The following is a 26,842-nucleotide window of genomic DNA, read 5'->3' as shown; positions in this document are numbered from 1 at the left end:
TTCCCCTGATGCACCGAGAGCTTCTTCTTCACTCACTATATTTTTATACACCACTTTGCATTTAATTACTATTATTAATCTCTTTTTCACAATGTGTCTTTTGTCACGCCATCAAACCTCTGGCAGAACAGGTTTCTTTCTGTTAAAATTCAGTTTTTCCTTCCCACTGTCAACAAGTGCTCATTGTTTGGCTAATTGGGGTTTTCTCTCTATTATGGTAGGGTCCTTACAATATAAAGCACGTGGCAACCGTTGTTGTGATTTGATGCTATATAAATAAAACTGAATTGAACAGAAGTCAACTGAGCAGTAGAGGTTTGGGAAATTTAATGATAGATACCATCTCTTGTCTCTGAAACTTTAAATAAGGATCAATCATTACTAAAGTCAGAGGGACTGACATTTCAATATCTAATATTTCAAATAGATCTCTAATTTAAGATTAATTACACACAATCATTATTAGTAATTCTTGAGTCAAAACTGGCCTATATAATACTGAGAACACGTGAAATATTAACAGTATCTAGAGCTAGAATTATGGCTCAGTACCTTTATGTGACCCTGTGATTCTTTCACATAACTCTCTTGCTGGCTGATTGGAACCCACACCCAGTTTCACACCTTGGCTCAGGCAATTAGAGGATCATCAGGGGGTCCTTTTGTCCCTCTGTGGGGATTATTAAGTGATGACGTGACGAATCCTACTTCCGGGCCTAAAGTAGTCTGCGTTTAATATGGCTTTTGTGTTGTTAACATGTTTAATGTTTTGTATTTTCTTCTATTTAATCTCAAAAAGCTCCTAAAACAGTCAGTGATCACCGCTGACCTCCCTCGGCTTTTGTTACCGCTAATCATTTATTTAAGCTCAGTTTTTAAAACCTTAGGATGTAACTACAGCACCGCCCATGCAGCAGTATATGAATGACTAACCTCGTATTGTGGATGGATTATCTCAGTTGTTCTCCTGGCTGAAGTTTGGTCCTTTTACAGCATCCTGCCATGCGATTACATTTGTTCCTGACCACCGAGAACACTCACGTTAACTTTTATCGAGTGGGAAAAAAGTTAGCTTGTTTATATTATGCTAACATAGCTGTGTCGCTAGCGGTCACGTAGCACATCATTATATACCAGCTAGCCCAACTTCAGTAACCCTACAAACGTCGCTGCTGTTTAGTTTTCTGTCTTCATTTATGCTGGAAGTGATAACAGAGCTGTACATTTTAATTTGTTTCCAAAACCCCGCAGTCAGGACATGCTATATTATATTTAGATTGAAGCTAGCGAGCTAACTTCCTGCTAACTTCTAACTCCGTTAAATGTCATAAATTCCGTTTTCATGGATGCCTGGATGTTAAACTCAGTTGTTACACCTGGTAGAGGAGAAGGCTGATCATTTTATTAAAGATGAAAGACTTAAGACAGTGTTTTAACTCTCAGTAATGCCATAGTGATCATTTGATATATGGACCTGCAGCAGAGTTTAGGCCCAGACACGGCTAGTGACGTCAGACTGAACGATCGGATACTCCCACTAGGTTTAAATCTGGGACTCTCCACCATTTGACCCTAGAACTGAAGAAGCTTCTCGGATGAGAGGTGAAATGTCTTCAAGCAACTTAAAGAAGTCCAGACGCTTTTCTTTGCAAGCTCCTTTCACATAACTCTCTTCAGCAACCTAAACCTGAAGTAATGCCTTTATAAAGCATGGCAATATCTATATTATATATGAAATCTATGAAGCTTCAAATCTTATTGTTAACGCTTTTCATAGTCAGCTCTGCTTGTATTGTAACATCAGTCATGCTAAAGAGATACATTCCAACAATACATTTGAAGTGTAAATTATAACTTTATTCAAAATTTGCTGCTTTAAAGACTATAGATATAATCTATAGGTTACACACAAGCAAACACAACATGAACCACAGGCACAAGTCGATATATAAACAGAAGTATCAAATCTAAAGTATTAAACCAATAAAGCATACACATGGAGACTTATCGCCAGCTGAGAACTTTAGTTTCCAAAAAGCTTGAGGGGAGTCGAACACCATGATACCTCTACACCGTCATCCTCATTTTCTGCTAGGGATGGGTATCGTTTAGGTTTTATCCGATACCGGTGCCAAATCAGTACTTTTGAAACGGTGCCGGTACTTAAACGGTGCTCGAACCGGTGCTTAAAGAATGGAGAACACAAACTTTGTCCAAAAACCTCTCACGTTCAGCTGGTTTTTTTTGTAAAAAGATAACAATGTTAGCCTTTTCTGCAGCTATGTGGCATATCTCTGCAGCTATGTGGCATCACTCTTGGCTGGAAGCAGTGCTTAAACAATGGAAAAAACACAAACTTAAACCCTCTCATGTTTAACTGTTTCCCACTTTTTCTTTGGTCATTTTAGCCTTTTTGGCCAGGGTGAAGGGAGTATCTGCCATCAAACAAGAAGACAGCCGCATGAAGCTATGATGGTGTTTGCTAGTTCACCTTACATGCATTAATGTAATAACGTGGTTAGCCTACTCAACGTAAATTACACACGAACAACATGAAGCTACTCATGCAGAGAAGAACGGCTGCTGCTGCATCATCATCCTCATCATTTCTGCTACACTGGCAGGGCGAGGGGCCAGGACTCTATTCTTCGGGTTTTTGGGGGATGTTGCTCCGGGCCCGATAACTGGCAACCCACCCGACGTGCACGGTGTGAGGTCTCGCAGCAAGCTATCAAATACGGCGCATTTCTCGGCTTTTAAAAAAACCGCTATGCGTCGCCAGGTGTTTCATCGGATTTGAGGTGTTACCTCCTTTGACAGTATCACAGTATCAGCTTAAAGCACTTGTTGCTGCTGAGTTTGCATATTTTGCTGTGAAGTACAGCCAGACTTTTAACCGCTTCGCCTTGGACATTTTTAATCTGTAGCTCTGCTCTAACAGAACGTACGTACCTGGACCCGCCTACTATCCTCGGAAACGTAAAGTGATTGGCTAGACTTGTATCACAGCCCAGGAAAAAAAAGCACCGAAATAAAGCACCGAAATGTGCGCTGCTTTTCGGTCTGGTTACTACCGTTTATGTCAGAACCGGTGCCATGACACCGGTACCCATCCCTATTTTCTGCCATTCGTCAGGTTGAGTTATATACACATGCTTTAGATATAAGTAGCAAGCACAAGCAGAGCATTGCACATCTGTGCAACCACTTCCAGATGCTTCTTGTTGTAAATGTGCACTTTAAATGTGTGGAAATCCCTGTGGACTAAGGTTTGCCATAGGATACCCCACCCCAACTACAGCACAGCTTTGGGGCCTCACAGTCACTGCCAGTTAAGATTCCCTCTGTGTTCTTTTCTCACCAAGTCCATCAGCCTATCAGGTTTGTGGTCTGTCTGATCTATTGTCCATCATCCCGGTGCTTGTTTATACACTGTACAAGATCTACACATGAGACCTTATGCACACCATTCATCAGCACAGGAAGGGGAAAAGGAACATGGACCAATGTTTGAAGTGGAACCAGAGCAGTGTTACAAGCTTCAAATACACAGCTGGGTATGTAACACTTCATCATTACAGCAGCCATTTAAGAGCCCTGCCAAGGCATCTGGCATCCGTTTGGACCTGGAATTGGATTTGTTTGTGTAGCAAATCCAACAGGCACCAGTCTGAGAAATCCCGGGCCAAAGCACACTGTACAGGTAAGACTAAAACATCCCTACATTTGAAATAAAAGCATACAATTTATATATTAATCATTCTTTTTGTTGTTGTCTGTTATTTATTTCAAATATAGGTGTATAAACACACACGTACTTCACAAAACTTAAAAACATGTCTTATAGCATTCATGGATACAGTATTTGTGGCTCATAGTGGCAAGCTGGGGTGATTGCACAAAAAACCTTAGAGCTGGCACTTCCAACCTTATAAAAGTACATAAAGAACATTTTATATTCAAAATAACTTATTAACCACTTTCAAAATGGCTGTCTCGTCCATCTTTGATTATTATTTGCTAAACAAATTTTTTTTTTCTAACAAAAAATTAGAAAAAAAGTGGAAAAGGGACACAAGATAGAGGCAACGTTTCTTAATATTTGATTGATTGTATAGTAGTGGTATGACACATCAAGTCCAGCAGAAATAAAAGCTACAGGCATCAATGGTGTCTGCTACTGCAGTCCATTTCACATAGGTGATCAAACAAATCATTAATCTAATCCACAATTACATGTTTACATTTCAGAAACTTTCCAGTCTGGACATGAGCCTAAAAGCTGAAGATTCGATGTGTCCTCACCTTAGCTCAGTTTCATGCTAAACGTAATGAAATCAGTGATATCACATGACAGTTAGTGAAGTCTGCTAACATGAATGAGCACTAATCTAATTAGTGTGTTGTCAGCTGGTAAACCTGTCTAGCACTTTAAGAACAAAATGTTTGTTCTAGCAGAGACACAGATCTGTTTGTACGGCAGTTATGAAACATTACTGGATGTTCTTGTTTCCCATGTTGGTTAACCGGCTCTACAGCTCATGTAAGCAGCTCTGGATGGTCTATAGCTAACGTTTCAGGAGTTTTTAGGGCCACATGCCAATAAGATTTTCGCCAGAGCCAAAGAAAAACCACCACAAAATCAGCAATGTAATAAAAAATTATAACAACATTGTTAATTCGGGTAATATTTACTCAAGCATTTTAAAAATGTGTTTATCAAACAGGCAGCAAGATCCATAGATGTCTGTTGAACGAGGTGACACGGACTCCACGATTTGGTCGACTGCCAGGAAAAAACCTGTATTTTAGCTTTTGAGACATGCTGTCAACATGTCAGAAATTCAGTATTCTTCTACTGTAGGTCCAATAAAATGACATGAATCCACCAACACTTAGAAACATTCCTGCCTGAACATTCTTCTCGTTACAATTATTCTAGACAAATTTGGTTTTCTACTTTCACAAATCAAAAAATACACTCTGATGTTAAAGCTCCATTAATCGGTGTAGTTTTAATTAAAATTAAAGAACTCACTGGAAGTGAAATAGCTGCTTTGAATTCTGAAACCGTGCCCAGATTCTGGTGCAGTTTTTGGCACTTTTCAGGCACTTTTAGGTTATCACTGCATTCGCTCTGTATAACTGAAATCTAGGTGCTGTCACTGATCCATTCTGGAACAGATAACATGCATACTGTATAATAATAACAACCCTAATTTGCAAGTAATGAGTAAAGAAAGTAGAATATGTATCAACCCAAATGCAGAGAGACTTTTATCTGACATTATTTTGTCAGTGTGCTGGAAAAAGACACTGGAAGCTTACAGCTATTGAAACCTGCATTGCTAACACAGGTAACAATGTTACCCATGTTGCATTTGGTAAAGCTTTTTTTGCTTTACCGTTAATAATGATAGCTTGAAAATATGCTTCTTTCTCTCTTACAGGAGAAAAGTGTCATGGTTGTGTCTCAGGTGCCTAGGGATGGGCTGCATCCCTCAGTCCAGTGGAGCAGGTGGAAAGTGAGTGGTTGATGCAGAGAAAAGAGGTTGAAAGTTACAGGCCAGAAGTCTAGCTTTTCCTTTCTTTTTTAAAACACAAATACAAAGGGCCGATTGCAAAACTTACCAAAACATTAAAATTTGACACAGTTCCAGGACAGAAGGCATCCTGAAGAGTCAGGATTGCATATAACCCAGGTTATTACCTGATCTAACCAGGTTGAAGCCCCTGGATTTGACGCTATCACACAGGTTTGTGGTCTGCAGGTTTGCAGTCTTTGTTCCTAAGTCCACTATCACACAGTGCCACGACTGTGGTAGTTGTAATGGTTGCTGTTCTCAGAGTCTGCAATCTGCACGCTGGGTTTCCTTTCTGGTTCCTCACCATCGCGAGTGCCCGGCCTCTTGGAACGTTTAGGACACTTCTCGAAGAAATCCGACACAAAGTGCACCTGCAGAGGAGAGGAAAGGAGAGATTAAGAGGGGACAAAAAAAGGAAGCCAGACAAGATTGCAGGTCACTTAGAAAATTATTTGTGCTACAGAGATTGGAGTATAAACAAGTAAGGGACACTGAGGAGGTCGGGCAGAGCTGGAAACTGTGATTACACGTGTCTGGAGAGGACTGTGAACAGCTGTTAAATGACACACTAACGCAGACTCTCACACACATCAGAGAGGAACACACAGAGAGCAGGCACAACCCCTGCAGACCATAAAATCCTATGCCCAGGAGGGTCTCTAATTGCGCGCAGCACTGTGAAGGCCAAAGGTGCAGGCTCACATCCCAATTAATCATGCATGGACACACACAGACACACAAACACACGCTCTACCACTCCAGAATTTCCACGAGGCAGAGCTGACAGTGGTTCAATCATAACAGGGAAGTGGCCAAACAATAAAGAAGCCCAGCTGGATGAAGCAGGTGAATGGACTTGTTACCTGCCAGCTGTGAGTATGTGGGTTTGTATCAAGACACACCATGCTGCTGTCACACTTCACTCTACTCATGCTTCCTCTCTACATGGCTTTTAACTTTGGGAATAAAATATATGTTTTGAGCTATTCTGCTAACGTTTCCACTAAATGTCATTTTTATGATTTAGACGGTCACACCCGTGTTTGCCTTTCCAGCACTTGGAAACCACAGGACTAAGATGCAAAGTTAATATGTCATCAGGTAGGAAGCTGGTGGTGCAAAAAATGTAATGAAAAAAAGTCTCCATGTAATCATAAATTCTCAAGAGGAGAAGTAAAAAGAAAAACTGGCAAAAGTTCCCAGGCGTAAGCTTTTAAAAGTAATGGCTGTGTTACTATAAAATCACTAATTTTTGTAGCATTTATCTTGTAGGACGTTGCCGTGGAGACTCACATTTAGCAAAGCAACAAGCGCTCCCTGCAGCAGCCCCACCAGCACATCGCTCCAATGGTGCTTGTAATCAGAGACTCGGGTGTAACCCACATAAACCGCGAAGGCCACCAGGAAGAACTGGATGGTGGGCCGGAGAAGTCTGGCCCACTTTGCCACAAATCTCGCCTGCACGTAAAGCTGGAGGTGGAAACAGAGAGGAAAAAGAGAGCAATGATGCTATTAGCACTGCTGGAACCTAAAAAGGTTATCACACCAATACATAACAGCATAGTCACCAGTTATATTATGGCAACACTGCATCATACATCATAACTGCAATGTGATATGCTAACAAAACAGTAAAGTAGGGAAATTTCTGCCATTTCTAAATGTGCTTAAACTGCAGCACTATCAAGATACTGGTTGGATCCTTTAAAAAAAAGCCTATGACTTTGGTGCTTGAGTTTGCAGTGAAAACAGTAGCTGGCACCTCTCAAATTAGATTTAACTTTAAAAAGGTGCTGAGTACAAATCTAATTTATGTTCTCCACAGACTCGAACCCCATTTATGCTGGAAAGCACCGATGCCAACAAAATATGAATCTGGCAATAGTTAAAAACTCTGCTCGGCTGCTGTTAAAGGTGTAAAAATTGGCATCGCACCACCGTCCGCCTGCCATACAGCTACGCTGCATTCAGCACTATAGCATACTCTTTCAAGGCAGCCCAGAGGACAAGGGCTGGATGTCACAGCTGAGCTCTATGTTTGTTTGCAGCATATGCCTGCAAAACAGAGAGTGCCAAAGACAGGAATGGACACTAGCTGGACGCTCTTTTCTTGGAACTGAAAAAAATAAAAGCTGCTTTGCTTGGAGCTTGCTGTCTAGCTGTGGTGCCTTTTAAAACAAAGAGATGGGGCCAAGTGGAATGAGCTGAATAGGCCTGGAAGACAGGTCAGAGCTCGTGCTTTGCCTTCATCATTGCTGGGAAAAGGGTTGCAGACTATTCCAGATCATTTGTCTCACTACATTCTTCCCCTGGACTCCACTTTTCCCTTTTATGTCTCTGAGTACAGATCTAAATGCATGAGAATGCTCTTAAAGGAGCCCAGAGGTTTAGGAGTTTTTTTATTTAATTTTTTTTAACTGTACAGAGAGATGGGTTTTATTTCTTGAAGCTCACGTTCTGTACTTACCGCTAGGAAAAGCATGCAGTACATGCTAAAAGAGGAGTGACCAGAATAGAAGGACAATCTAGAGAAAAAACACAATTCAGATGTAACTGCTTTACACAGGATATTTGTACAGTAGCATTTTGCAGCATCAATATCATGTAAAATGTGTTAGACTTCCTTTTCACAGACAATGTCTGTTTTTTTTTTGATTTACAGTATGTTACAATCTGTGTAATTTGTGTGAGGTTCTTGTTTCCTCTATAAAGAAACTGATGGAAGTTCTTTCCCTCCTACCTAGACTCTGTGACATCCTCAGGAGTCCCAGTGCAGTTGATCACCAGCATGTATCCTGTGCAGACTTTCGGTGCACATACTGCCATGAAGTTTGGCCTTGGACGCCCAATAGTGTACTTTGCAAGGTCAGTAAGTGACTGGCTGACAGCTCCTCCAAACAGAAAGGTGCCTACTACCTTGTAGAGTGCAGCTATATACTGATTGAACTGTGTGTTAGACTGAATCCTCTGTCTGTAGACCAGATAAGCCTCTCCAGATGAGATCTGAGGAGAGAGAATAAAAAAAATCAAAGATTATTTCTTGGGTTTTTCCCCCCACATTTTTCCTCCATTACATAAAAAGTCTTCTCCTACTTCTATATCAACTTATTGTCAAGTTCTGGCAAAATGCATCCATAGAATCGTGTCAAATGAGTAAAGTCAGCTAGAACAATGTCATGAAACGTCCTGTTACACTTACAATGACGAGAGTGCAGCAGATGGTGATAGCTGCCAGCATACCGGGGGTGATGGTGTCTAGTTTTAGGGGATACTTGATGCTGTCATCATTGCAGTAAATGCCTCTTTGGTATGGCTTGGAGACAATGGTCATAATGATGAAAGGCAGTGCCGCTGGAGGGAAAACAAACCAGATGAACAGTCTTATTATGTTAGACTAATTGCATATCTGGATAAATTTTGCTCTTGCTGGGATGAGATGGATGCATAGGTGTTCGACTGTGATGTAACAGAAGTTCCTGGGTTTCGGCCGTGATTGGGCGGCACATAAGAGGATCCCAGATCCAAGTTAATGTACTTTAAAATCAAAGACTAATGAGGTAGAAAAACACATTTGGCTATTTTTCTGTATTTTTCAGACATTACCTCATGTCCTAACTTGGGGGATGAAATTTTTTTCTAAGGATAAATGCTAAGTTCACAAGGATGAAAACAACCCACAAGGAGAAACACATTTTGTGCTTTAAATGTAGGCAAAAATACACAGTGGGAAATAGATTTTATATTCATGAGCATATGCAAAAAGAAAAAAAAAAGATCAGACATCAGACATATACCCATGTGTACAATATAAACAGTTAAAAAACTGTACACAAATTCCTGCAGGCATGTGGTTGTGTGCAAAATAAGCCCAAATATAGCTGCTTACAGCTCCCCCGAGAATGCATGATGTCCTCGAGAGGTTCAGAAAACTCAATTCCTAAACCACACGCTCACCATCTTCCTCTCTGTCTAACAGACACTCACTAACAAGCACATTTCAGAATGTGAAGAACTAATAAACAGTTTCTGAATACATTTTGCAAATTGCTTCTTTGCTATGTGAATCAAAAACCTGTTAAATTTGCAGAAGCTCAAATGAGACTTGAAGATATGAGACTGCTGAAAAACAGCTGATACTTATTTCTACATCTTAGCAATGTGACCCAATTAAAACGAGCTTCTAGCTGTCTTTGGCGATCCCCTTTCAAGGCTACAATGCAGAGTGGTGAAGAATGACTCTAGGGAGATTTAGACAATATGTGAGACAAAGGCCTTATATGCACAGGTATAGGTATCTTTTGTCCCTCACATGGCACTGCAAACTTGTAGTTTTATAGGGTTACGGGTATTTCTGACATTCATTAGAGAAGTCAAAGACTAAACAATCAACTGACAAATGGCTGGAAATGATCAGGTGTTCCAGCCCTAGTAAGGAATGTGTTCTCCACCCTAATACTGCTATCCATAGAAGGCGGACAGTCTTGGGCCCACTGTGAAAATACCAAGTGCCTGCATGCGAAATGCAACAAAAACAGCAATGCAAAAGCATCGCAAGAACTTGAAAAGTTCACTCACCAATAGCATTGAATTTCTGCGTAAATGAACTGTGCACCCCTCCCATTTAAAAGCAAAAAAAGTCTGCCCTTGACATATTTCTAGGAAGACTTCCAGTGAACCTGACTGATGAGAGACCATTAAGACTGAAACTAAAGGAAAATATACAAGAGGAAGGCGGATTGGGATTCAGCTGAGATAAATGCTCTGTTGATTCCATGTTTAATTCCACCTCGTGACAGATATCGGAGAACAGCCTACTGCAAATGTATGAACACTGTCACAAAGAAAAGCACTACTTAGTTTGTAAGTGGACCCGAAAACTGTCACTTCAGTACATTTAACAACTCAAATTCTTAGAAATACCCCTCGCTATTGTTCAGTATTCTCGGCAACAGGCCATGTATGATGACAGAAGAAGAATAACATGCACTTGATCTTATCTCTCTATGTCGAAGGTGACACGGGATGAGATGGGATATAGAGACATATCGCCTGCACACCTGTGGACAAAGGGTTTTATGGGCTCAGTGAGCAAAGGCAGCAGCAAAATACAGGCTTTGTGCTGAGAGCAGAATAAACAATAGTGCTCAATTGGATGAACACATGATTGTGCATTGACCCCTGCTGACCTGGCCTTGATGGAGCTGGATTTAGACTAGACAAACATTGAAGGAAAAAAAGTAGAGACGTTACCTTTAACAAAGACAGTGTTCAGTCACAAAGTAAATTTATTTAAAAGCCTTTTGCCAGACTAGTCTTTCTAATCAAAGTACCCTGGGGAGGACTTGGGAAGCTTTCCCACTATGCGTAAAAACAATCAGAAACATTTTCCAAAACATGCAACTATTGTTACATGCAGCAGCCATAAATGTTTAAGTAATTTTAGTGCCTACAGGCAGTTTAAGTACATTTATTATTTTATTTCTAAGACCAGTAACATTACAAGCAGCAGCTGGTTGTCACCTTTCACTGTGTGGCAGATTCCCACCAATCACTGCATGAGCACAGGACTCCAGTGTGCAGGATGTGGTAAACCAGGATTTTAAAGTCCTATTCCACACATTTTCCTGTTACAGCCACCAAATCCTGTCTGTGATAACTGTAGTGTAATACAGTCTCTTATATTTAACTAACATCCTGTCTGAAGCACCACAGGGGAGCTCGCTGATGCAGATTTACTGATGTGGCTTTTGGGTGGCAGCTTATCCATCTGTATCCTGCATCCTGCTACCAGCTGGAAAAAATGGAGCAAACAAAAAAAAAAAACCCCAACAACTACTACTTTTTATTTCTCTGTGGAGTCAGGAAAAAATAGTTGCACTAAAATCAGAGTCAGGTTTAAATGAAACCTACCTCCATGAATACATAGCACCAAGTTTGAAGGTTTTTATAAGGTTGGCCTAGACAAACTCTAGAGAGAAGTTTATTTACCTAACACAGAATGGTAAATGTCAAGCAGCAGTACAACATAATTATTTCTATGCTGGAGTCGCATGATAGAACCAGGCCATTAATCACAGCAAAGCAGGAGAAGAATTAAGGGGGAAAAAACCTTTAAAATGATGTGCCAGCTAATGAAATATCGCACAAATTCACACATGGCTAAACAGCTTTTGCACGTCCATCATCACCATTATTCTACTGCCTGCAAAAATGTATTCATCTCATCAGCTCAATATCTTTATGTTTTTTAATGCTTACTAAATCCTCTTAACAGGACAGGGTTTATGGACTGAATGAAGTCAGCCTGCAGGTCTTTAAAAAGCCCCTCTGACTTGTAAAAAAAGTATTAATTTTTCATGTCTGTTTTCATCCATGAAGCACTAATTCAGCTGACACCTGCCTTTAACTTTTAAGTCATGAATCAGAAGCTCAGATGAAAAGGGGGGGAAATGGCAGAAATAAAATGATGTAAGGAGTCTGGACTGCTCTCATGGGCAAAATAAATGGTACGCCCTGAGGTGCGTATGCGAGTGTGTCTCATGAGCAGTCCCCCTGCGTATAATATCTGCAAGAAACAAACCAGCCAGTCTCTGGAAAAGCAGACATACTCCAACACAGTTTTCAGACAAAATTAGACCCATCGGCACACAAAATAGGCCTCCGGCATACCACGAGACAATCCCACAACCCAAACTGACATTGCTCCAGAGCTGCCTCCACTTAAAGACCGAGCAGTGTCTCTGACTCTACTGGAGATTTTTCTGTTGAGAAAATCTGAAAGAACACAGAATACATGGAAGTAACAATAAAAAGAGTAGACTTATTTCTTTAGCGTGCGAAAAGCCTTGTTTTTGGATGTTTCCTCCAAAGATTGAGGGAGGAAAATGTGGCCAGGAAACGCTCCTGCCTGAGCCTCTAATGTGCAGTCCTTCTGCCTCCGTTTAAAGAAGGTTCACTTTAGAGTCTTTGGTTCCACTTTGCAGTAATACCTTGGTGACTCCCACTGCTACAATGGATACTAGAGCAAAATGAAGCTATATGAGAGTAACTGAGAATGACTGTCTGAGGAATCCAGCTCAGTCAGAAGGAGATTTCTGCATTAATTGATACATGAACAACAGCAGCTTGTTCATTCTTTCCACCGCTGCTGAATCACATCCTCTCCCCCTGTTTCTCTGTCATGCTTAAAGCCATTCATTCTTCTCTTTCTGTCACTCACTCGATCACAGTGTCCTCCCACACACTTCTCCCTCTGTTGTAAATATAGAGGCCTCACTGGGTAATGCTTTATTTAGCTGGTAGATGTGCAATTATGCAGGACCATTTGGACCACAATCGCACTCTGGTGCTGACATTCAAGGCCCGTCACATCCTCTGCTAGCTTAGGTCTTTTTCTTCCATTTCCCTTCCCTCCTTTTCATGTCTACATGTATTTGCTGTACAGGGTCCATTTTTCTGCTCTGGAGACCTTAGTCCCTTCAGTCAAACTGCCATGATTATCTGGAAGTCATAGTTTGAGAATAACTGACACCTACTCACCGTGGTTTCTCTGACATAACTTGCTGCACCTGCATAACCACACAGATGGACAATTATGTTCCCTAATTTGAAAAACATACAGTCTGGGTTTTTATTATGCATACCTAAAGAGTGCATAGCCTGTGTGTGGCGTGAGATGGGTGTTCCCATGCCCTTAGGATGCCCTCCCTTCGGGGTCGTAGCTGGAACATTTGCTCTTCCATCTAATTTCTTCCACTCTGGTTTCCTGCCTTTGCAGCATGAAGGTCACCTTCTTCTTATTGTATTTCTAGCCTTCTTTTCTTCCTGTTGACTGTTTTACTTTCATCTTACATTTCACCGCTTCTTAGAAATCTGTGTCACTCTTTAGTCATTTACTCAATTCCTGACTGCTTCCAATTCCAGCCTGCGTGGATGAGGACAGAGGGAGGCTCTCCCCCCCTTTCTTTTAGCTGGAGTGTTTCCACTTTTTATTCCTTTGAATAAAAATTTCTCTCCTTCGTTTGTTCCCTCCAATTCAAACATGTTTTTATGTCAAAGCAGGTCATGCTCAAGAAGATGTGTTGCAGTTAAAAAACCAGCTAAAGCTCTCTCTCCTTCTAACTGTCGCCCCTCCAAGCTGGACTGACTAATGTGGAAGGTATGTGCTGAGCCTACAACCTCTGCCGGCGTAGGCCTCTGGAATTCTAATTCACATGAGGAACGCCCAACTTCACCAGTCACACCAAATCCTGCTGCTGCTGTGGTCCATTCTTTATTTTTAATCCCACTGTTTCACTCCGTCCATCATTTACGCGTGCTTAGCTTCAAGCAGAGCAGAAGGAGACATGGCGGCAGGCGAGGCTGTGCGAGTGGTGGGAGAGCAGCTAAATCTGGGTGAGCAATCAAAGAGTCTGGGTTTGGAGGGGATCAAAGAAGTAGGCCACACAGGTTTCAACCTAAACCAGAAAGGCCTGCGGGAGGAGTTAAAAGGCAGTCTGATGTGTGCAGCTACAATGAATAATCCTGACCTTACTAAATAAACTGCTGCCTTGCTGTGTCGTACTTTATCCTGTATATATTTGATGTTGCCTTTATACGTTCCCAGCTTGTTTGGATTAGTCCTTAAAATCTAGTTTGGATCGACATTAACAAGAAACATGTCTTTTAGACTGCGTTTGGCTTATTTACAGCTCGTATCTTTTTCTAGTGATCAAACAGCACTGTTTACATTTTTGATACTCGAGGTTTTATATGATGTCAGTGACAGCTCTGGCAGTGAGCACAGCAGCCCCAAACACCTGCTGTTCATCATTCAGAAAAAAAGGTTACCTAAGGAGAGAAGTGCTTATAGAGCTTATTCCAGAGTGCACGAATTGGGGGGTTACACCAAAACAAAGATTATTTTGAACTGTGAATCATGCTAAGCTCTGCTAAAGTCCAAAATAATAACGTAGATCTGCAAAGAGCAGTGGGTATCCTGTAATAAACATCAATAAATATACAGAAAAATAGAATATTGGATGTCGACATGGCAGAGCTACATAAAAGAACATACAAATAAAAACTTAAAAAAAACTGTAGAAACAAACAGTCAAAAATAATCAATGTATGCCTATAAAATACCTGAATTCCACGCTCAACCTCACTTTCAACGATTTAAAATAATTTGAATATCAGCAACCAAAATATAAAGAAACTAAGTTCTCTCAGTGGAACGTGTCTGTTTGTTTAAAAGGGCTTCAGTTTCCATGACATGGCTCTCCTAAGGAAAACCATTCCCATCAAGCATCTTCATAGCTTTGCTCTGAGAACTCAAGCCAATCAGTCTTACCAACAAAAACCACATGAGAGGCCCGGCTCCCAGAAGACTCCGCTGGATGGCTTCACCGACAAACTAACCAGGGTTGGCAAGCAACACAGCAAGGGGACAGAGTGCATTTAGAGTAAAAAATGCAATGAAATGTGTAGAAAATCTGACAGTTTTCCTGCCGTGGGAATCTGTGAGCAAGCGCTATTGTATGTGTCACTGTGATTGTGATCATATAAAATACTGAGAACAACTTGATATGTGCAGGCCAGGCGCAAATCAAAAACTCTGCTGCCATTGTTCTTTAGCTGTGCAAAAGAAACCAACAAATGCAGAGTGATAAGTGATAAGTATACAATTCTCTGAAAACAAAATTATAAAATACTGTAAATCTTAGAGATTGGCTCCAGCCCCCGTGACCCTAATTAGAATAAGCAGAAGAGACGGATGGATGGACTCTAACACCATTTTAAGAAATGCAGGTATGTTTCTTTTACATAATATCAACTTTTACATACTGTACAATACATACATAACACGTTTTGTAAGTGGGTCAGCAATCAATGACACAGAACAGGTTTGGCACAATCTTACAGACAATAACGAGCGGACACATGGGAAAACAAGAATGCGTTGGCAGTGCCTCGCCCCAAGGCCATTTAGTCTATTGGCCTGGTGTATTATCGAGCGCATTACTCACGATTCAAAATGTCATTCATTTTTCCAACAGGAGCACCCATGAAATGAGGTGAGCTGTGACATACATGTTACACCTGCAGAGCTGTGGGCAGGGAGAGGTTAAAACCCGGTCTTTCCTTTCTCGAGCCAACACCCAATATCTATTTGTGCTGAGTGTAGACTTACACAGACGGGGTAGGGAGAGTGGGAGGAAGGGAGGAAGAATAGACGAAGAACCGAGGCCAGAAGCTCACAATAAACAAGAAATTCAAAACCAAGGTAGATCTTTGACGAGTACAACAACCTCAAATGTCCCTCACAAAAGAAAAAGAGACAGGAGGCTTAAACTAGACAAATAATACACAATACGACAGACCTCGAGTAGGAAGGCATCAGTAAACTACCACAAACCAGCTATTTTACACCACATTCATCCATTAAGGTGCTCAGTAACTGTGTTGTGGACTGTATTAAACAAAAAACCACAACAAAAAAGACAGAGGCACATCTATTCGTATGATACCACCAGTTATCAGTGTAGTTTGACCTGGGCAGGGCAGGGTGAAAGAGATAGAGAGCATGCCAAAGAAATCTTTCTTTCATGTTACCATTGATTTTGGCCTTTGGATTCCTGAACAAAGGATAGATGAAGGCAGTCTGCTGAATGTGAGACATATTTCTTCGGCTGAGCAAAAGTCCAGAGAGAAGAAAAAGGCAGATTTGAAAGGCTCACAAATTCAAGAAATGTAAACAGTCTGAAAATGCAGAAGAAACCCAACTCAACACTGTTTCCATACAGGCTAATGGTCAGCATAATTATAAGCTCTATCGTGTTGTTATTACACGCCTGGGGAAACCTCACATAAACTTGGGGTTGACTTGACGATTATTTGGGTGAATGACATGGGTGGCAGTAGGGAAAGCGAAGGCAAAAAGGGTGGATAATCCATCGAGATCTGACCAACCATCCGACCAACCCAGACATTAATCCCAGACTTGTGACAATCAAATGGTAAGGCTGATCATGTTCAGCAGTCTGTGGATATTCCCACTGATGGAAAATACTCCTAAGCTCTTTGTAAAGCCCGGGATGGAGTGGGGGCCCTGGAAGTCTTTGTCCTGAACTCCTTCCTCTTTTGTACCTCACCGGTAGAACCGAGACAAAACAAGTGATAAACAAGGTGCCAAACACCAGACCGTTGCAAAACAGATGGCTGTCGTGCTCATGTGGCATTAACACAGTGAACCAACCTCCCACCACACTGGTATATTCCACATGTGCATATTATCCTTGTGTCCGCATCTGAAAACAACTTCTTCTGGACATGTCAGCTCAGACTTTTTATGTTTGTTGTTTTTTTTGTTTGATAAAGTTGATCTAATCATTATCTTTATGATGAAAACATTTGTCAGATTATTAAACCCGGTGATTTATTTATTTTGGCATCTGTATTTATATGTTTTTAACAAACCCCCTTTGAATCTCAGCTAATTATTAAAAGATTCACACGTCTGTCAAAAGTCTGTACAGTATGTACATGGTTATTTTCATCATGCAAATCTGAATACAGTGACATTAATATTATCTTTATAATGCATTGAGTTATTGATACAGCTGCACTGATTAAGTAATTTCATACAGTTCGTGTAAATCTCCAGTAATGGATTCATTGTTTCTTCCCTAATCGTGGTCCATACCTTGAAGATGAATGTCAAAAGACTCTCATCAGTGTGGAAAGCTGTTACTACAATGTTTGTTAGTATGGTGCATTTTCTGACACTATCCAGAGGAGGGAGGAGACGAATCCGATACATATTAGTTCATTGGTTACAGCAGAAAATACTGTTTCTGCCTGAAGTTAAACGCGGAACATCCGTTTCCGAGCGCAGCAGAAAGTCAAATGTACCAAAATGCACCAAACGTAGGAAGTTGGGAGCAGTCTTTTTAGGATTCCTGGCAGACAAAATATGTGGAATAAGCGGGGCGCACACATTCGTATCAGATTTCCATAAACAAATATTCAGCTTCCTGGGGCACTGTAAAGTCCTGCAAAGTTTTGGTGAGTAGGTTGAAGCATGCAAGCTTGCGAGGAGGATGACACTGAGATTTCCTCTTATGTTCTGCCATGGTGAAATTGCACCAACATTTAAGGCCGGGACGTTATCCCAGCCCGGATCTCCATAAACAAAGTGAGTGACAGGCTGCTCATTTAGCGCCAGACCCGAGTGTGGCAGTCCAGCTGCTGGATCAGCAACAGAGATTAAAATCAGCAGCCAGCCAGAAAACCTTTTGTCTGATTAAAAAAAAATCGCGCTTGAGTTTAACGTGCAAATAAACAAACACCGCTGAGTTCCCATTACTACAAGAGACCCTAAGCTGCTGTTATCGGTGCAAAACACACACAAAAAATGCGAATTATGAGAAGAAACGGATGTAGCCACAAATATATTACCAGCGACGCCTGCCGACTTTTGCGCATTGTCCGTGTGCTAAATAAAAGGAACAGGTTGTTAACTTACCAGCTGTAACGCACAGCACATCCACCACCACGAACAGCTTCTTCTTCTTCTGATCCTTCATTTTCTTTCCGCTAATTTACTTTACAATCAGAAACTTTGAGAGATAATTTTTTTCTTGAATAAAGTAAACAAGTCCATCTGAGTTCGTTCACTCAGAAACGTACAAGTAACTCTAAAAACAAAGGGTAACCCGTACAACGAGTTCTTCCGGGATCCTGGTTCGTACCTGTGCTGCGATGACAGTGACAGCGGAGGTGTGTAAGTTTCTTATAGCGCCACTTTATCCAAACTCCTTTCGGAGCAGCACACCTCTGACGCTCTGCGTCCTTTTGCGCACATAACTGATTTGGGTATCAAATAAAGACCAGAGAGAGACCATCCGATTGAACTGTGACGGAGGCGTCCGCAGAATCCAGAATAAACTCCGGTCAAACCACGCCACTGCTCCTGATCCCTCCTCCTTGCTTCCTCGTCTGGCTCTTCTCTTCATCCGATCACCACCAGGCACCGAGCTTTTGCGCACATGTGCGCAGAAAACAGGGAGGAAGAAGTTTTTTTCTCTTTGTGCTTTTGCCAGTGTTACGCCTTTCATGTATGTTCAGTAGAGACGACTCAATTACTGCTTTAATTGGAGCTGAAAAAAGTGCACTCGGATTTAAAATACGAAGGAAGAAGGAAGATGCCATTTCCCGAAACGGATAAATGTATTAACAGAAGGAATTGACTGATGGGGTTAATTATTAACGTTTACTTAAATGAACTAAAGCAGCCTCACGTGAATATCCAGCTCCCATTTCTTAAATCACACCCACACAACAAACTTGGTGCCATTTTCTCTTGAGATCTTTCTTCCCCCAAACCCCTCTCACACATATAAAAGAGAGATATTAAAGTATGGCTAAGAAGTAAACATATTAGCCAACCCTTTTATATAAGTTAGGACTGAGCACACTTGGTAGAAGACAGAATTTACATCCCAACAAAACCAGGGAGAGTTTTACAAGGCATCCTGCGGCTGAAGCAAAATTAGCATGACTTTACATCAGTAGGACTCCAGGCCACAGTGCTTTATGCCCCAGGCAGTCAGGATGTTTCCCCTCCGCCAGTCATTACAAGGTTTGCTGTCTGCATGCAGTCATGTGTGTAGAGCTTTAAGTCATGAGTGTGCATTAACAGTTCACTCTGTTTGCATGCCAAACATCACGTTTACCCCCCGAAGTATATTAGTTCAGCATCCTTGAGTTAAGCAGATAATCTTGCATGCACACACTGAAGCTTTACTTGAATTTTACACGTTTTTAAGCAGTAAAATCAACTCAGTAGATAAATTAAAATGTTATAGCGTGCAAAGTAAACATCAACAACACACAGAACAACAGAGAGCTGCATACTTGGAGTCATTTTAAAGCTATGGCTTCTCTGCCCCCTTCTGGTTGTTCCTAACCATAGACGGCTTCTTTTAGGTGCCAGAAGAAGCCAGAAATATGATCCTCCCCCCAAACCCATTCGCCCCCAGTTTACAGTACAGAAGCTAGAAACAGGGATTCACAGAGTCATTCATATACTGAGCAGGCAAGAGCTTCACAAGTGTAGTGTACATTCATACGGGAATGAATGGTTGTGGTACTTGTTCATGCTCAACAATCCAGAAAAGGAAATCCCATGTGGACATAGAAATGCTGCATCCAGATGAACAGATTCAAATTTCAGGTATAACATTAAATGTGTACACTACTGACCTGAGCGTGTAGATCAGTGAGTTATCAGTCTGGCTTTCTTACTGTTTAACGGAGGTTTTTCTTTCCCACTGTCACCAAGTCCACACTTACAGGGGATAATCTGATTGTTGAGGTTTTCTTTCTAATATTGTTGGGTCTCATTTTTACAATATAAAGTATAAAATATATATAATATATTTTTTACAATACAAACTAGAAACTTGAAGTGAAAACTCAAGAAATTCAAACACATCAATACAGAGATGGAGAACAATGCACAAGGAGCAGATTGTCGTATAAAATACTGCAGAAATATTATTCCTCTTAAACTGACACATTCATGAACACTGCAGGGAAAATGTTAACATGCTAAAATCAGTGGAACTATTGTTCATGTTTGTTGGGAAACTTGCTTTGCATTTTGGAGATTGTACCGTTACAGTTATGGACACCAAGCATTTTTGAGTGCGATCAGTCTCTTATTATTTTTATGTAGCTGTAGTAAATATAATGCAGACAGGCATATTTCACTGACCAGCTTTAAGAAAGCAAAAAGTGATTTGCAGCCAACAGGAGTCTGCAGGGTGTGCCAACACAGACCTCCACCAGGAACAGAGAGGTGAAGCAGCCAGCTACAGCACCATTAATGTGAGCCTGCAAGCCATCAGCTGGCAGCTTGACACCCTGCAACTCCAAATTCATGAGCTCAACAAACTGTTCCAGAGTCACAGCTTTTCTGATGAAATTTCTAAAGCTAATGAGGAGCTGAACTATAAAATTCACACTCTGTAGCAACAAATTTAACAAAAGCCTGAAAGACATAGCCATGGCCATTGACTTTAATTAAATTAAAGCAGAACGTGAAGCCATAAACCAGCAGCATGAGGTGCTCAATAATGAACTTGAGCACATAGAGGAAGAGGTCCACAACAAAATAGCCTTTGAGGAAATGTGTGGTGAGATAAAAAAAAGTCCACAGAGAAAATTAGACAACAAAACACAGCAATGCAAAAGGAAATCCAGCAACTCAAGGACAAGCATGAACAACCAAACTCACTGGATGTCACAAAAGCAGCAGAATGAAGCTTCGCAACAGGAGATTCAGGAGATCCACAGACACATCCAGAGCAAAATCTCTGCAAGAAACCACAACAGTGTAGTGTCAAAAGAGGCCTTGAGTCATCACAGTGATGCCTTACGACGGGAACGCCAGAATCTCTTCAAGAATGAAAGAAAAAGTAAATACTGGAGAGGCTCTGTGCGGTTAAACACAATGAAAAGGACAAATTGGAAGCTGTTGTCAACCATCAGCTGCAGATCGAACAAACTTTAAAGGACAGATACCTTTAACTGGAAGCTGAGGAGAAGGTGGCACCATGCAGGCACAGAGCAAAGTCCTAATTAAAACTCACGTGAAGGTCTACAGAAAGGTTCTGAATGAAGAAGCTTGGAAATATAAGCACAAGCTGAGAAAATAACGCTGATGCCTTGAAGAAAAGAATTACTCTCAATGAAAGTCAAAGTTTATGAAACTTTGAGTACTTATAAGACTAGTTATAAGTCAGGAGGTGCTGAGCAACACACTCTCAAAGGAGAAAGGTTTGCAGGAGAAAAATAATGAGCTAAAAGCTGAGAAACTCTGCAACAGACTCTGAGGTGAAAAAAATCTATGGTTTTATGTATGACTCACTGAAAACAGAGAAAGATGCCATCAGCCAACACATTGATTCTTATTTTGTTTCCTCCCCAAATTGACCACAATTTGTCATTTCATTAAAGTAACCAATTAATCAGTCACTCGGTCAATCAAACAAATTTGGAGATCCATTAAAATAAACAACTAAATAACTATTTTCATCTGTAAATGTGTGTTTAGTTTTCATTTCAAAGTCTTCTAACACCCTGGTGCACCTTATCGCCTGGTGATGTGTCAGCATGACTGTCCTATCAGAACGAAACAGCTGCACATCTTCATGCATGTAGGTTGATCCAAGCAGGAGGTCCTGTACTAAGTCATCATAACTCTTAACTGCAAGTCTGCTTGATGTTCAAGCAGCTTGTTCTGCTTATGTTATTTCTGCAGATCGAGTAAAGAGTCTGAACAAAGAAACCTTGTCTTTTCCTGTCTTTACACGCACGCTTAATGTGATCCTTAAGGTTCTTAATAAGTCAGAAGTGGTCAGACTCAAAATGTTTTCCCAAGACTGAGAGCGCTCTCTAGTGGCAGATCACTGAATACAACGTCCACATTCTCACTCCTGGTTTGTCTCAGAAGGTGGTAAACTCTCAACATGTATTTGGCATTTACCATGAAGCTGTGTAGTCAGAGTGCCCACATGGCAAAGAGTTTATGTGCAACTCTGGCAGGCTAGCATCCTCAGCGTGGACATAGTTTGCACATCCAATTGAGGAACCTGCTTTAAACTGATGGGTGGTCAGATCAAGTCCTGGTGCTTCCATCAAAGCAAGCACCAACACTTGTAATCAGCTGCTCAAAAAAATTAAAGAAAGACTTTGAAAACACGTGAGGTCACAAAAATAATGCTGAATAATGTATTAGGAACAAAAGGATGCCACATCAATTGTCACCCTGCAGATCAAAGTGACAAAATGATGCGGCAGGCGGGTCCCTTTTGCAAATATTTCATTGCAGCATCTGTGAATGGTACTCACAAGTTTGTTTGACTTCCACGTGCCTGTATGCATGTCTGACAACATCAGGGCATGCTCCTAATGAGAAGACAGATGGCGTCCAGGGAGATCTCCCAGATCTGGATCAGGGTATCACTGAGCTCCTGAAGCTTGTGTCGTTTCTTTGCATCCATCTCTCTTTTTTTGTGGTAGGTGAATGTAGTATTATTTGAGTGTTGAGTGGTGGATACACACCTTTGTGAACTTTTAACACACATGGAGCTGATGCCTGGGAAAGAATGCATGGAGCTGCAGTTTTCTACTGGTCCAATCTTCTTCTTGTTCTCATGCTCAGCTGTTTGAGAGGTGACCTTGTTTCTTTCAGTGTCTCTTTGACTTCTCACGGTCTGATGAATGAACAGAGTGAAAGATAGGACTGTAGGTGATCTCAGCTTCATTCAACACAAATGTATAAAGGTCCTTGAAATTCTTGTGTTGTGCTTACACTTTCTGTTACTTGCCAGATTTCAGATTCCAGTGGGAAGCTTTCCAGTCTGGCAATTAATGAACAAGCTTGTGATGTTTCTCACAGTTAGTCAATGTCAAGCCCCTTGACATGAAGCAGGGCATCTTAACAGACAGTTAAGAGTCAGCACAGAGAGTCTAAGATGTTTCAGAGTGCTTAACCCTCCTGCCATCCTTTAAAAAACTCACACCCATCACCCTAGGGACCATTCTCAGCCACGCCATAAAAAGACCATATATCCATATTTTATTCCACTTTAAATTAGCCAACCTTGTAAAACTACTTCTCCCTGAAATATTCATGTAAAGTTTTAATTATATTTTCGTTGTTTTAACCCTTCAAATCCCAGTGTTATTACATGAGCGCCCTGTGTTATAAGCCCCAAAAACCAAAAAACGAAACTAAATATTTCCACAAAAAACCAGTTGAAGTAATATGTGATTGTCATTATAAGTAGGCCTTTAGATGGACCAAAGATTGGCACCAACATACATTTTGACCTGCCATTATTTTTTTTGCATTTTTTTTGCAATTTAAAAATTAAAACTTCAAGGCCCTGAGTCTTCATTGACATCCAAGAAAAGAAGAAAAAATAAAATCATATGATGATAATTTGGGGTTGAAAAATAGCGTTTATAATGGAAGTCAATGGGCAGAAAATGGTCCCCAGGGTGATGGGTGTGGGGATTTCTGCTGCTCAGCCATTTTAGGCTGATTTAAGGAATTCACACTGGAATATTAACATTGACAGGTAAAAACTATCCTGTGGCAAGTTTGGTTATATTCCACTGAACACAGTGGAAATGGCAGCCATTTAACACATAGCAGTGGCACAAAAAGGTCCCAAGAAGGCAGGAAGGTTAAGCATTCTTTGCTTAAATTCTAGGCCACTGGGTGAGTCTCTGAAAGCTGTCTGAGTGTCAAATATCTTGCTAAAGCAACAATTCAGGCATGCTAGTAGGCTTCATTATCATTTCTGTAGAAGGTAATGTCCATTTATTTTTTCAGTCTGAGTTATTCAACTGGAGTGATTGTAATTTCATTAATGAGGAGGATAAATACTGCAATACTCTCATGAAAAAGTGTTTGAATGGAGTGGTTTTGAATTGCTCTGCAACTGGAACCTTATTTAAGGTGACCCAGTTTGGTAACACCTGAGCAAAGGTGGAAACATCTACATGAGAAGGTGTTGGTATTGTTGTTACTAGCATGTTTTTTGCATTCATGTTTCTTTGTTTTTAATGTGCTTAATGTAGCATATAAAACCACAGTTTTGTCTCATATTTTATTACAATGAGCACAGAACACTTATCAAATGTTTAAACTGAGACATTTTACTACTTCATGGAAAATATTAGCTATAATATTAGTCTCAAAATACTGGAGGAACGTTTTCCGACTTATTAGTTTCACTGGCAACAGGTCAGTGAGATGATTAAGTATATAAATGGTGTCTTAGCTCAATTCTAAATCCTACATCTCTGACAGTATAGAGTTGCATTAGTGCCATTAGTTTCCACATCTGGAAAGCCATCATTTGTGATGAAGAGAAAAAAGCATTTGCCTCCTTCCCTGAGTTCTTTGTTTCTGTATTTATCACACTTTAATGTTTCAACACATCAAATAAATTTTGATATGAGATTAAAAAACACTTAACCCAAGTAAATATAAAATGATACTCTTTATGAAGGCCGTATCTTGCCTGTTGCTCACTAAACCCGTCATCTATGGCTCTGTTTTAGACAGTGTTGAGGACTTCTGTTGTCATGGATATGTATCAACATGTCTTCTTGAGTCATTTCAACGTATGATGAGATTTAACACTCAAAAATAAATGTTTTCTGTGTCTTTCTTATTTTTCTTAGGTTTCTTTGTGAGATTTCTTACTTTGCACACATGAATCTTCCATTGCTCATACACATGCAGCAGCTTGGGGACCTTTAGCTAGATTGCCCTCCTTCGGATTGTTACCTTGGAGCGTATACACCCACTACCAAACATTGGTGTGAATGTAATACTTTCTTTCCTTTGCTGTACTTGATCACTGCACTGAATCCATGAGGGTACTGCTGAAATTGCCAATTAGCTCACGCGCTGTTGTGTGGGAGCACACGCTGACCCATAAATCCACACAGACAGCATGGAGCAAAGTAGCATTACCAGCAACAAACAAGACCTTCCATCATTTATCTGAACCCAGCTCATAAATGTCAATAAATGAAGGGCGTACTGTCGGGAACCAGGCCAGAAAACAGTATGCTGAAATATATAGAAGTTCTGAGAAGTAATTATATTCAGTTTTAAAAGATAAAGACCATAAAAAGAAGGGAAATATATGGATAAAATATTATCAGTGTGGCATGTCAGTGACAAACCTCTTTACTGTTATATACGTCAGCTCACACAGTCATAAAACAAACACTCCCGTCTTCCCATTTGAGCTTTAATATTAAAAACTTTCAGGCCTTAGGTTGCAGAGTAGACTCGCAGCATAACTTTGCTTCTTGTTGAGAAGAGTCTGTTAAATATTTTAGTGCTGCATCGTTAATCTGTGAGAAAAGGCCCCAATATGTCAGAAACACAGCTGACAAATCAGTGGCAGTGGCGGAATTAGGTTGACTTATTGTAAACCTTCCTAAAAATTATATATAATATTTAATTGAACTTTCTTTTTTTTCTGCCTTTGTTTTTACTGAGTGATGAAGTCCATGCTTCTCCACGGGGCCATGGTCCGCGTACAACGTAGGAAAGCTGCACTGCTGTTCTAGGTCTTTACCTGCAGCCTGGTACCACAAGAGGGCGCTAGAGAATCAAGTAGTAAGAAGGCACAAAGCTGTTTAAATAACAGTGGAGAGGACACAAAGGCAAAATCTCTTAAGATGGTAAAACACAAAATCTAGAGGGGTAAAAATTTGGGCAGAATTAAAGTTGTACTGACAGCAAACTCTGTTCTGGTTCAGCTTCTGATTTCCCAACGTAGTCTCCACAGCGGATAGATCCACATGTGATCTGGCACTGGTTTTATACTTCCTGACACAACCCAGGCTTGGGATCAGCACTCATGATCCCCTGAAGGTGGGTTGGTGTTTCCTTGTGGACTATTAAAGTGAATGTGTTAACAGCTACATTTGGAGCCAGGTTAACCAGCAACAGGCCCATTAACAGTTGCTGTTTTACTATAAACAGAGGGGGATAACACAGCAAAAATATTGATATAAACATATAACAATTATATTAAAGAAAAAAGAAAGAAAGACAGAAAAAAAGGAAAACAAAGAGCTTTTCTTAAGAAAAGTGGCCATCATTAAAGATCAAGTCTGAGAGCTACTGGAGCAGCTGAGCTATGGCTCTTTTGCAATCAATTTCTCCCACCGCAACTATTAGCTGTTAAGATTTCATATTTTTGTAGAACACTGCGTATTGCACAAACAAGTGGTGCCACATCACCTGTGAAAACCAATAATACTTTAGGAATAAATTGAACATTTCCATTGTTCTATTTATTTATTTTTTAACTTTTTCAAAGCGATTACAAACAAATAAGAAAGAAGCAGAAGCTTATAGATGGATAAATATGCTAGTAAAAAATAATAATGATAATAATGAAGAAAAGAGAAATGCTGTTAAATTAACTCCTTTTCCTTTGCAAATAACAAATGTAGAGAAAAAGGCCAGATAAAAGTCTGCTTTTTTCATGAGTAAGCCATTTATGTCTTAAAAGCAAAGATCATAAAGACAAAGAAAATATACAGACAAAAATAATAATATAAAAATAATTGTACTAGTTTTCCTTTATTGTCTTATCCAAAGTGCCTGAATATATAAGCATTTAACAACAAAACAAGCACTGATCTGAAACCAGCATTAAACCTGGAGG

The 26,842-nt window shown here is 40.5% G+C and overlaps 1 protein-coding gene across 1 annotated transcript; it reads right to left on the bottom strand.

The window, feature by feature from the left end:
* Window positions 1-1,835: 1,835 nt before the first annotated feature.
* plpp2b (phospholipid phosphatase 2b) lies at window positions 1,836-18,566 on the bottom strand. The gene is made up of 6 exons (XM_085265180.1): window positions 18,091-18,566; window positions 8,785-8,936; window positions 8,326-8,588; window positions 8,053-8,110; window positions 6,879-7,055; window positions 1,836-5,956 (listed from the first exon to the last, which is right to left on the bottom strand). Exons 1-6 carry the CDS (start codon window positions 18,149-18,151, stop codon window positions 5,801-5,803), a joined length of 867 nt encoding a protein of 288 aa, XP_085121306.1. The 5' UTR covers window positions 18,152-18,566; the 3' UTR covers window positions 1,836-5,800.
* Between the last annotated feature and the right edge of the window lie 8,276 nt (window positions 18,567-26,842).

This window comes from Mchenga conophoros, linkage group LG23, assembly GCF_057382185.1.
Source record: "Mchenga conophoros isolate Kocher_MC1m ecotype Shallow Benthic linkage group LG23, M_conophoros_male_GT1.1, whole genome shotgun sequence".
Lineage (NCBI taxonomy): Eukaryota > Metazoa > Chordata > Actinopteri > Cichliformes > Cichlidae > Mchenga > Mchenga conophoros.
This window is presented reverse-complemented; position numbering and strand designations above follow the sequence as displayed.